The sequence below is a fragment of the Polypterus senegalus genome, chromosome 10 (assembly GCF_016835505.1).
Source record: "Polypterus senegalus isolate Bchr_013 chromosome 10, ASM1683550v1, whole genome shotgun sequence".
In the NCBI taxonomy this organism is placed as follows: domain Eukaryota; kingdom Metazoa; phylum Chordata; class Cladistia; order Polypteriformes; family Polypteridae; genus Polypterus; species Polypterus senegalus.
The window spans coordinates 175,694,702-175,707,023 of NC_053163.1; the positions used below are offsets into that span (position 1 = coordinate 175,694,702).

Sequence of the window (12,322 nt, forward strand, 5' to 3'; positions counted from 1 at the left end):
TTCACAGTGACATTCATAAACTATTCATAAATTCCATACTTTGCAGAGGCAAAACATTAGTTCTATACTTTATTGATGATTGATTTCTGCTCCTGGCACACCATCAGCTCACAAAAACTAGACAGCAACACACTTTTGTTCATATGGAAAGGGGACTTACCATAACAATAATTATAAAGCACTTTTACAACCTTCATTACCCAGGCAGTGAGGAAACCACTTCAATCACCACCAAGGTTTAGCATCCACATAGATGAAGTGACGACGGCCATTCTTGGACCAGTACACCCTCCACACATTAGTCATCAGGTGGTGAAGGCGTGAGAGAGGTAGTTAACCAATAAAGTATAGAGGACGAATGGGGGACAGAATGATCAGGCCGTGGTGGGACCTCGAGAAACATCCTGCTCTTTTCTGAAGGATGCCCAGTGATCATTTTTGACCAGAGAACCAGGACCTCAGTGTTACATCTCACCGGAAGGACAGTACCAGTATTTACAGCAGTGTCCCCCCATCACTGCACAAGAGGACTGGGACCACAAATACAAACCACAAGGTAAACACCCTCTACTTTCCTAACCAACACCTCTTCGAGCAGCAATCCAAGCTTTTCTGGTTGGTCTCCCATCCAAGTACTGGCTGGGCTCAAACATGCTTAGCTTCAGACCAGTTTGAACCAGTATCACAGCAGCCCATACAAAAAAAAAAAAAAATAAAAATCACACCAACGCACATAACTACTGTTAAAGGCAACCATACAGAGGAAAAAACATTATTGTGGATTCTTTAACTTACCTTGCACCAGGAAGGTTGTGTTGTCCATTTCTTGGTACAAACATCTGTACAGTATCTTTGTTTTCTTAAAAGTTGTTTCTTAATAGAATAAACTTTCAGTATAAATTGCTTATTTTTGTATTCACAGGTCTATGACCTGGGTAAACAACTTTGTCAAAATATATAATCATTATCATAAAAACAAGGTTCTAAATTCTAAATACTGACCAACGAGAACTGCATATGAATAATTAAACGTTTCAAGGCAAAACACACATTTCCAGTGAGGGCTTTAAAAAAAGGTAAACGTGATAGCGTATTTTGCTTTCTGTAATCAGTTTGCCTTAAAATGTGATTTTAGAAATCTAAATTACGCTTTAGTTTAGGTATTGCCAAAATGCTCCTATTACTCATTTACTATTATGTAGCAAGGTCTTATCATACACCTCTTTGGGTCTTCATGACACTTACAGAGCATCAGTAAATTCATTTTGGAATGGTCGGAGGAGGCTTAACGGAGACACGTTTCTCTCGATATTCTACATTTAGTACTAGCCTTCCCCCGTGGCACTGCCCGTATAGTAGTGAAACAGGACAGTGAGGAGGGCCCTGCCCAGCTCCCTACTCCTGACATTACACTTCCTTCTCCCTTCGTCCCACAGCCTCTGTCTCAGATTAGCGTGAATAAACCGCTCCTGCACTCAAACTATGATTCTTAACGCAATGAGATAAGTCAAAAACATCAACCAAAATGTTCAAGCAAATTCTAGAGAAAAAATCCGATCTAAATCCATTGTTTTCTCGTTCGCTAGATAAGCGGATATAAAAGATACACCCTGAGGCTGGTGCGCGAGTTAAGGGCCCCGCCCCCCTCTCATCAGCCCGCTGCGCCTCTCTCGGATTTGTGCAAATAAGTGGGTACCGCAAGCAAACTACGATACTTGGTGCAAAGCGAGAAGTCATAAAATCAACCAGAATATTCGAGCAAATTTTAGGGGAAAAAAAACGCAATCTAAATCTGTTAAGTAGTTTTCTTGTTTGCTAGATAAGTGGATATAAGATACACCCAGAGGCCGGTGTGTGAGTGAAGGAGGGCCCCACACCCCTCCATAAATAAATCGGTAATAAACCGCAAGTGAGCTATAATACATAGCACAATGATGATACGTCGCAAAATCAACCAAAGTGTTCAAGCAAATTATAGAAATAAACCCAATCGAAATCCGTTAAGTTGTTTCTCTTGTGAAAAGCGGACAGACATACATATTTATATATATACATATAAAATATAAATCCAACAATAAGTCTTGCCCGTGCCCCACAGGCCCAACACAGTTCCAAAGCACCTTACTTTTAACACAGCAATCCTTCCGCTGGCGCTGGCACTGGCACCACCACCACCACTCCTCCTCCTCCCAATTCTGGCCCCAAGTGGTGGTTGCTGGCTCCTTTTATGGCCCTCCCGGGAGTGCTCCTGGTGCTTGCTCACCTGTTCCCAATTGCACTCCCGTGTGGGGCCGATGATTAGACCAGCTGGGCTTAACTATCTCTGCCATGCCCCCTGGCAGCCATCCCATGTCCCCACAGGGTTGAGGAGAACTCCATCTCCCATGAAACCCGGCGGGAAACTGACACATCATCATCAACCAGGGAGGCTGCCACCAAGTGTCCCGGTGGAGGTACTGAGGAAACCATGGCTGCTCCCCCCGAACATAAGCAGAAGGGACGTCCTGGCCAGGCAGGGGGCCCGGCAGCCCATTACGATCGATCGATAAGATCTACAAGTCATTCATATCAACCAGTCATTTTACCATCATTTCAATATGCCATTACAGCACGGAGATGAATAACCAATCTCCTCATGTTTTTTAACCTTGGTTAAGGTCTTGTTGCATAACAGTAAGTAAACAATTTGCAGTACATAGTGTTACCCAGCTTTTTTGAGAATTGTTACACCTTGATGTTTAACAACGTATGTCTTTTGATTTCTTTGTATAGATGAAAAGAGGGTTCCTTAGCAAAACTAAATGACATCAAGAGAGCATGAAGCCTTACCTTTCATCATGGCATCATAGATTTGGATGCAGTAGGAATGGAAGTACATGGCTGGGCAGCAGATATGAAAATGTATATGCTGGTTGTTAAGAATGTCACACGCTCGTCATTTCTTTTTTCCATCCCAACCTATTCCTTTCTTTAAGGAATACAAGTTAATATGTTGTACTTGCTTCAAGACAAAACTTCCTGTGGGGGTCTGGCTACATCCATCACCAAGAATAAATAGGTAACGCCATGTTTGGTTCTCAAGAGGATGTAAAATAGAATTTGAAAACAACAAGTATAAAAGAACACTTCCACGCATTAGGAAATGTCCTCAAAAGCACTCAAATGTAAGCAAGACTCTGGGTTAGTCAGCGCAGAACATCTGCTGCACAACAAATCTGCATGATCAGCCTATTAGAACACTGAAGACCAGCTTAAGATGGAACATTTCCAAAGAAATCAGAAGATAACGAGATCAAACTTCAGATGTGCATCACTCGTGCAAGTCCATGGGCTGCTAAACCTGCTCAAAACATCATTCTCACACTTAACACCTCCATCTTAATAAACATACTGCTCATGGAGTTGATAAAGATGTGGAAGAAATTGGTCCCCCAAGGACCTCAGAGTCAGAAATCAGACAGGAAGAAGCCTGTTCATGCATCTTAAATTTCTCTTCATGAAGAGGGGGCCCACGTTACAACCGTCTGTTAAGGGCAAGTACCACGAGCAGAGGTGTTAAGGAATGGTCCCAGAGCAAAGACAGACCCACATTTATAGACAACTGAATTTACATAAGTGTTGAATTAATGCTTGCATATAACCTGACATTTACTCTGATTGGTTCAAATGCTTACATACCCAAATAAACACACTTAAATTAAAGTCTCATTCCACTAAATTCTTGTCCTTCTCAATCTCTCAAGTTCAGCTCTTACCCTTTAATGAAATTTCTAGTACATGACATCAGCCAATTTATTAAACCATCTCCTAGAACAGTGGTCCCAAACTCCGGTCCTGGAGGGCTGCAGTGGCTGCAGGTTTTCATTCTAACCCTTTTCTTAACGAGTGACATGTTTTTGTTGCTAATAAATTTTGTATTGAATTCAAAAGAAGTTAAACTATAGGGTGAGTCAAAATTGTGTTAGCACTAAAGGATGATTTTTATCTCGACCACACAGGCTGTGGTGGACCAATGCCATGGCCTCCACACTCCACTGATTTGACACCCTGTGATTTGTGGTTATTGGGTATAGCAGGAAAGTCGCGATATCAATGACCTGAAGGATAGCATACGGACTGTGGTATCATCAATTCCACGTGAAATGTGTGTCTGGGCTTTAAATGGTACTGTTGCTCGTTGGTTTTTATGTGTTGAACAGGTTTGAGACATTCCTGTAAATCATCTTGCACATATTGAAGTATGTTTTGAGAATAAATTGTTTCCGCCATTCAAATGTTATCATTCTGACTCACCCTGTATTACATTACATTATACTGGCTTTACCTTATGGATCAAAGCTTTGTTCAACAACCCCCCCATGTCCCATGATGCTTTGCAAGGCAGGCATGACATCACAGAGCTGCAGCAGCCATACTTACTGTAAGGTTGTTGCCAGTATGAATGTTGGTGGGTCTCAAGCAAACAAGGGGGGTTCTTGGGGTTGTATAGCCTATTGCACCACACTCATTTCACCAAGTGAAAGCCCCGCTTTGCCACTCTCAGTTATGTCAACACCCCCTCAATTCCTTCCCACATGCATTTAAAAAATAAAAATAAAAACAAGCAGCATTTTCATTTTGGGGGTACATTAGCTGATTAGGAGTATTGTAACCAGGTATTGTATATGTGTGTGTGTGTGCATATGTGTATATTATATATACTGTATGTATGTGTGTATATATACACATACACACACACATATACAGTACCACATACATACATATATACACATACACAGTGGAACCTTGAGATACGAGTTTAATTCGTTCCAGCACTGAGCTTGTATAGCGAATTTTTCGTATCTAGAACAAACTTCCCCATTGAAAATAATGGAAATGCAGTTAATCCGTTCCGCACCCCCAAAAATAGCAACATAAAAATCAATTTTCCTAACAAAACACTGATAAATAATATATACAAGTGGAACCTCAGTTTGCAAGTAACTTGGTTTACGAGTGTTTTGCAAGACAAGCTAAATTTTTTAATTAATTTTGACTTGATAAAACGAGCGATGTCTTGCAATACGAGTAGTATGGATACACTTTGTCTGCTGAGTGTCATGTGATCACAACTGAGCTGATTGTTCTTCTCTCTCGTGTGCATCTCTCTCTCTCTCAACCTCCCCCAGGGCAATCGTCTCCTATTCTCCGTCTGCATGTCAGCGATACTTTTGGATACGCTTATAAGGCGAACTGCTACAGCGAAACAATGAAATCACAAGTGCACAAACGAGTAAATCCTCACGCTACGGGAGAACAAGGAACACTGAGTGAGCTGACGGGCTGGCAGTGTCAGCTTGGGTGAATCCCCGAGTCGAGGCGGATCGGGAAACACGTCACGCATACCCACAGCCTGGCTCTTTATGCGAGCCAATTGCTCGTATTTAGATCCGAATTTTTCGATTATACTTTACTCTTATCTTGAATTTCTCGTATACAGAGGTGATCGTATCTCGAGGTTCCACTGTATGTGTGTGTGTACACACATATATATATATATATACATATATATATATATACACATATATACATATATACATACATATATATATATATATATATATACATATATATATATATACATACATACATATACATATATATATACATATATACATATACATACATATATATATATACATATATATATATATATATATATATACATATACATATATATATATATATATATATACATATACATATATATATATATACATATATACATATATACATATATATATATATATATATATATATATATATATATATATATATATATATATATATATATATATATATATATATATATATATATATATATATATATATATATATATATATATATATATATATATATATATATATACATATATATATATATAGTTAGTACAGGCCAAAAGTTTGGACACACTTCCTCATTCAATGTGTTTTCTTTATTTTCATGACCATTTACAGCACTCCATCACTCTCCTTCTTGGTCAAATAGCCCTTGCACAGCCTGGAGGTGTGTTTGAGGTCATTGTCCTGTTGAAAAATAAATGATCGTCCAACTAACCTGACTTCTGCACAACACAACTGCTGGTCCCAACCCCATTGATAAAGCAAGAAATTCCACTAAATAACCCTGATAAGGCACACCTGTGAAGTGAAAACCATTTCAGGTGACTACCTGTTGAAGCTCATCGAGAGAATGCCAAGAGTGTGCAAAGCAGTAATCAGAGCAAAGGGCGGCTATTTTGAAGAAACTAGAATATAAAACATGTTTTCTGTTATTTCACCTTTTTTTGTTAAGTACATAACTCCACATGTGTTCATTCATAGTTTTGATGCCTTCAGTGAGAATCTACCAATGTAAATGGTCATGAAAATAAAGAAAACACATTGAATGACGAGGTGTGTCCAAACTTTTGGCCTGTACTTTATGTGTATGTATGTATACATACATACATACATACATACACACGCAGTGGTAGTTTGCAGTAAGGAGACTGTGGAAAACTGTGGGTTCGCTTCCCGGTTCCTCCCTGTGTGGACAGCGCTTGGAGTAGTGAGAAAAGCACTATATAAATATGATTATTATTATTATTATTATAATAACACTGATCCCCATAAGCTGGCAGCAAGCATATTGGCCATGTGCCCAACCGTGATCCCAAAACAAGCTTTAAGGAGCCCTACCTCTCCCCTCATCTGAAACACAGGACACACTATAAAATAATTAAAACAAAAGATTTATTACTATTTGCAAGACATTTCTTTCTTCTTGATGAAAGCATCTTCACCGTGGGTAGTCATTCCAGCTGTGTCCGAAGCCACATCAGACAATGGAACGTGCCAGTCCCATGGGCAGTGTGTGCCCCAACAGAGGAACACCGTGACAGCCATGAGCTCTACTTCACTCACTTATTGCTAGTTTGTGGTAATTCTTCCCTCCGAGTCTTTTGTTTGAGACATGATGGCGCAGCGGTTAGCACTGCTACCTCACAGCTTATATCTCACATTTAGCCACCATAATCAAGCCGGCACAGTAAGCAGACTTTTTCCATGCCTTTAGTGATACTTATAAGGCCCACAAAACTGAATCAGTTTCCCCTTCCCCACTGACTTCAATGCATTTTGCGGAGTTCTGTGATTTCACCAAACTCGTGGCAAAGCAAACTTTGCAGGACTTGCACATCACTAATTCAAAATTGTCTTTGTGTTATTTCATTAAAGGCCAATGTATTTAATATTTGATACCTCTGCATTACTAAAATCAAGTTTGGTTTTTTTTGTGTAAGATTTATTATCAAAGATATTCACTGGTAAAACACTTCATAAACTGTACATGGATTCAGAGCCAACTACAACTCACAAATAAAGTTTTCAAATTCTAACTACACTATATGAAAAAAAAAAAAGCAACTAAAAAACAACTTCACCAAGATCAACAATGGTATCTTCAGTGATGCATTGTTACAACATTGAACACTGAATACCAAGATTATATGAAAACCACAAAATCAGAAGGGGGTGGGAGGGTAGCATCAAGCAGAGTTTTTTTCCCCTCAAACGTCAGACTAAAGCAGTTAAAATAACAGACCATTATCAAAACTAATTTTGCTAACAACCAGAAATAAAGCATGGGTACAGGTTTTCATACTAGTCTTTTCTTTTTACATTTACTTACAAAGAGTTCATTCGTTTTAAAATGATCAATTAGTTGTCTATTTGTATACCGTCTACTTACTTTCAGTGCTCCGAAATATAACTGTTAATGTTAACTATGACATACATGCTCTTAAAGCACAGAAATTGTAGTCTGTTTTTTTTTTAATTTAATTTTTGTTTGAACAGATTGGGTGATAGGGGTATTTACTGTTTGTAATGAAGAAAAGAAACAGAGAGAGATGTTAGGAGAAAAGAAGTTTGGGCCAATGACATATCCCCATCTTGCTTCCCAATAAAATTCTTTAAGGGGATTAGTTATATTTAAATATGAACATGCATAAATTGCATGAGCAGTAAATAAACCTAAAGGGCATATCCACAGAGCTGTACAATAATGACTGGAGCAGAAGGATTTCTGAAGAACTGTACATTTTTCAGTTAAGACAGATATTCACCAGCTGCAAAATCAGAGGCACCAAGTACTCTTCCAAAATAATAAAAAAAAAAAAGGAATGGTACTGCTGTTCACCACAATAACCGGCAACTGTGCACTTTTAGTCACTCATATCCATATCTTCTTCATGATGATCATCACCATTAACTTTGGATTCTCTTACAGCATCTCCCATTACTTTGTCTTCAGATGTTTCCTTTACCTTTGGAGAGGAAGAGTCTGAAACTTTTTTGTCCTCTTTTTTCTCTTTTTCACTGTCATATCCTTGTTCTTCTTCATCGTAATCTCTTGTTACCTAAAAAAATATATACATATAAATGACTTCTTCCCAATTAGTAACAAGGTTACAAAGATTCAGAGAGCAAATGCAGACTGAAAAGAGATATTGCTATCAAGTTTCATGCATTGTTTATATAACTAACAAATAAAAGCAATCTATTTCTGCAGATCACGAGTTATTCAAAAATAAAATACAGAAATAAAAACGCCACTGTACCTCATTTAATTCTCTCTTATTAGTCATCTCTGCCTGCAAAAGCACAAGTTTAAAATACTGTTTTCAAAAAATAAGGACAAATTAACATCCAGCAGCTATCTGGTCTGCAGAAATAATTACTTACAAAATCAAGATTAACTAAAACTTCACATTACCATTTGGGATGCTCACTAGTTGCACCTCAATACTCACATGGCAGTGCACTTTGAAAGATTTCCTTTAAAGCATCTACACTTGATACCTTTCTAGTTCTTCAGTATAAAAACAGCTTTCAAAGCTAACAATTTCAATAATTAGTACCTTTAGAGAACATACCTTTACATCTCCTTTCTCACCATCAGACTTTCTTTCTCGATCTTTCTCCTTGTCTTTACTTTTTTTCTTTTTGCTGGTTGACCTCTCTCTCTCTTCTCTGCTTCTGTCTCTGTCCTTTTCTCTTTCCCGGTCTTTCTCCCTCTCTTTGTCCTTCTTCTTTTCTTTCTTGTGTCTGAAAAAGTAATATTTCAAAACAAAAAAATACAATGAGAATATTTAAGCCATACTTGAACATGTCTCACTATTAAACATGTGGCTTCAGGAGTTACGTGACAGGATTACTGCAAAGCAAGTCATACTGCTTACAACTGATATCTAATTATATACAGAACTGTGTTTAACATATATGTTCATTTCTTCTAATTATTGCTCTGTTCACACTTAAAAGGTTTAAAAACTAAACATGCACGTGTACATGTTTTTTCTTTTTGTTTCACACATTCCACAAAAATTAACTTGCATTTTTCTAATACAGTAAACCATCGTTTATCGTGGTTAATCCATTCCAGACTCTACTGCGATAAATACATTTCCAAGAAGTAGGATTCCTTATTTATAAATCTAATATTTTCACAGTTAGAGCATAGAAAACCTGTTTACGACCTTTTAAATACGTTTTTTTATCATTATTAGAGCACTCTAGACATGTAATAACACCCTTTAGTCAAAAGTTTAAACTGTGCTCACATGACAAGACAGAGATGACAGTTCTTTCTCACAATTAAAAGAATGCAAACATATCTTCCTCTTCAAAGGAGTGCGCATCAGGAGCGGAGAATGTTTGAGAGAGCAAGAGAAGCAAACAGTCAAAAATCAATACGGGCTGTTGGGCTTTTAAGTATGCGAAGCACCGCCATAAAGCGGCTGCAAGGAAGAGATCAATGTGAAGGTAGTCTTTCAGCATTTTTTTTAGAGGAGCGTCCATATCCTCTAGGCCAGTGTGCGAACAGCTCCTCTGCTCACACCGCCTCCGTCAGGAGCAGAGAATATGAGAGAGAGAGAGAGAGAGAGACAGACAGAGAAAAGCAAACAATCAAAAATCAATACATGCTGTTAGAGGTTTTAAGTGTGCAAAGCACCGCGCGGGAAGCATATCGCATATCATTGAGTTTTACATAATACGTAATATGTGCTCTGATTGGGTAGCTTCTCAGCCATCCGCCAATAGCGTCCCTTGTATGAAATCAACTGGGCATATAAACTGAGGAAGCGTGTACCATAATTTAAAAGACCCATTGTCCGCAGAAATCCGTGAACCAGCAAAAAATCCGTGATATATATTTAGATATGCTTACATTTAAAATCCGCGATGGAGTGATGCCGCGAAAGTTGAAGCGGGATATAGCGAGGGATCACTGTATCTTAACTCTTTACATTTTAATCATCATCTTCAGCATTACCCAATAGCAGAGGGAAAGTTATATTTTTACACACTAGAAGAGGTTTGTTTTCTTTTCAAATGTCACTGCTGCTAACATGATATTATTTAGTCACCCTTCTAATACAAGTGTTTGCAAAATCCTACCAACTCGTTCCTAAGGTGCTTTCCAATTGAGTAAATACTATAAATTCTGACTTCCTCATCTCTACATTTTCATTAGAACAAATAATTATGATTATTTACGAAGTACATATGGGGAATGTAGGTGATACACAAAAATTGCATAATAGAAAAAACGCAGTACAGGGGTGGCAGGGCAGAGCAGTGGTCAGTAATGGCACTTCACAGATCCAACATCCAGGGTTCAGTTTCCACACCCAAACATTATCCATGTGAAGTCTGCGTACTCTCCCCATACAGTCCCCTTCTGTATTGGAACAGCAAGGTCAATTAATTTCGTTTTGCTGTACAATTAATCCATTTGTGTTTGAAATCAAAAGATGAGCAGAACACGAGATTTCAGAATTTCAGCTTTTATTTCCTAATATTGACATCTAGACGTGTTGAACAATACAGAAGATAGCACCATCTATGGCAGATGACCCAAATTTTTAGATGAGCAAAAGTATGGGAAAATCCTAGCAATTACCTCACCCACACCACACTCTCCTTTTTAATGAGTCACATAATGCACAAACAAGTGCCATCCTTTACCAAAAATTCAAGCCATGACATCATACTGATGCTACCTGTGCCAAGATTACTAACGAATATTTGTAATTTCTAAGTCAACCAACCAGCCACATTTTGCAGTATTGCTCTATTTTGGCTTGAAGATATTTTAAATCAAAGGTCAGTAGTGTCCGAGTCAGATAATGTTTCTACATTGTTTACAACCAAGCAAAATAACCAAAAGCTAAGATTCACTAACCTTCTAGGAGAAGGTGACCTGGAGAGTTTCCGCTTTGGAGATCGTGACTTTTTTGGAGATCTGGATGCGCTACGACTCCTCCTCCTCCTTCTTTCCCTAGAATATACATATAAAAATTACTTCAGCTTTGTTTTAATTCTCTCCTTTGCTACTACCTCAAAGAGGTTGAGAAGCAATCCCATAATTGTGCCAGCCCTTTTAATTAGCTTGTCGATTCAGTGGGCCTTTCCAGAAGTGACACTACTGAGTCAACACACCATTGTGTACAAAATCACAGTGGCCAGAGTGGCAGATGAAGGATGTCACTACCGACATTAAAGAACAGTTTGCTTTGCCCTTTCTTATATAGTTCCTCTATGTTACAAGACCAGTCCAATCTGACATTGACCCATAAGTACATGAAGAAGTGCACCACTTCTATATCCACTCCTTGAACAGTAACCACACATAAAGGCAATATCCAGATCTTTGCTTTTGCAGATTTAAGAATTGTCTGCACCTTTACTTCATCAAGAAACAAAGTTCTCTAACTGACTCTTGTACTCTGTCTCATCTTCCTTATCGATACCTCCCGTAAGTGCAGAATCACCCCAGAACAAACTTCTAATCTAAGGTGTACAGTGTGAAGAGGCAGGACTGTTACTTTTGGTGCTCCGGTGTTGCACACATCCATATCAGAGGCGCAGTCTTCGACTTTCACAAACTGCAGTCTGCCTGACAGACTATATTACTACAAGAGAGCATTTAAATGAAAGCCTGCATGCATGGACATGCAACGCGGATAAAGCAGCACAAGATGTAAAAATAAAAAGCAAATCAACCCTAACTGCACTGCCACTTCTAGGCTCCCGATTTCCATACAATTAGATATGGTTTAAATTGACCAAAATTAAAATAAGCACTTTTGTTCTGCAAGTGTGTCTGTCTGCAGCATTCAACCTGCACTCACCTTTATACCCCTTTAAGCCAGCCGAAGCCATCACTCTGCCTTAATGCTCACTGGCTCAAGTCTGTGTTGAAGTTTAGCAAAGAGTTATATGGAATTACAACTAA

General features: G+C 38.4%; 2 protein-coding genes across 6 annotated transcripts in view; one reads left to right on the plus strand and one right to left on the minus strand.

The window, feature by feature from the left end:
* Window positions 1-4,220, plus strand: part of axdnd1 (axonemal dynein light chain domain containing 1) — an 82,889-nt gene extending 78,669 nt beyond the window's left edge. The window contains exon 26 of the mRNA XM_039767804.1: window positions 2,773-4,220. Coding sequence (XP_039623738.1) covers window positions 2,773-2,792 — 20 coding nt within the window. The 3' untranslated portion in view covers window positions 2,793-4,220. The remainder of the gene's footprint in view (window positions 1-2,772) is intronic.
* Window positions 4,221-7,805: 3,585 nt separating this feature from the next.
* The window catches only part of srsf11 (serine and arginine rich splicing factor 11), a 35,057-nt gene continuing 30,540 nt past the window's right edge, over window positions 7,806-12,322 (minus strand). For 2 of the 5 annotated variants that reach the window (XM_039767806.1, XM_039767805.1), the window contains exons 10-13: window positions 11,270-11,365; window positions 8,958-9,129; window positions 8,643-8,675; window positions 7,806-8,441 (exon numbers count right to left, since the gene is read on the minus strand). In XM_039767806.1, coding sequence (XP_039623740.1) covers window positions 8,247-8,441; window positions 8,643-8,675; window positions 8,958-9,129; window positions 11,270-11,365 — 496 coding nt within the window. In that variant the 3' untranslated portion in view covers window positions 7,806-8,246. The remainder of the gene's footprint in view (window positions 8,442-8,642; window positions 8,676-8,957; window positions 9,130-11,269; window positions 11,366-12,322) is intronic. The other 3 variants (XM_039767808.1, XM_039767807.1, XM_039767809.1) reach the window with 2 other exon arrangements.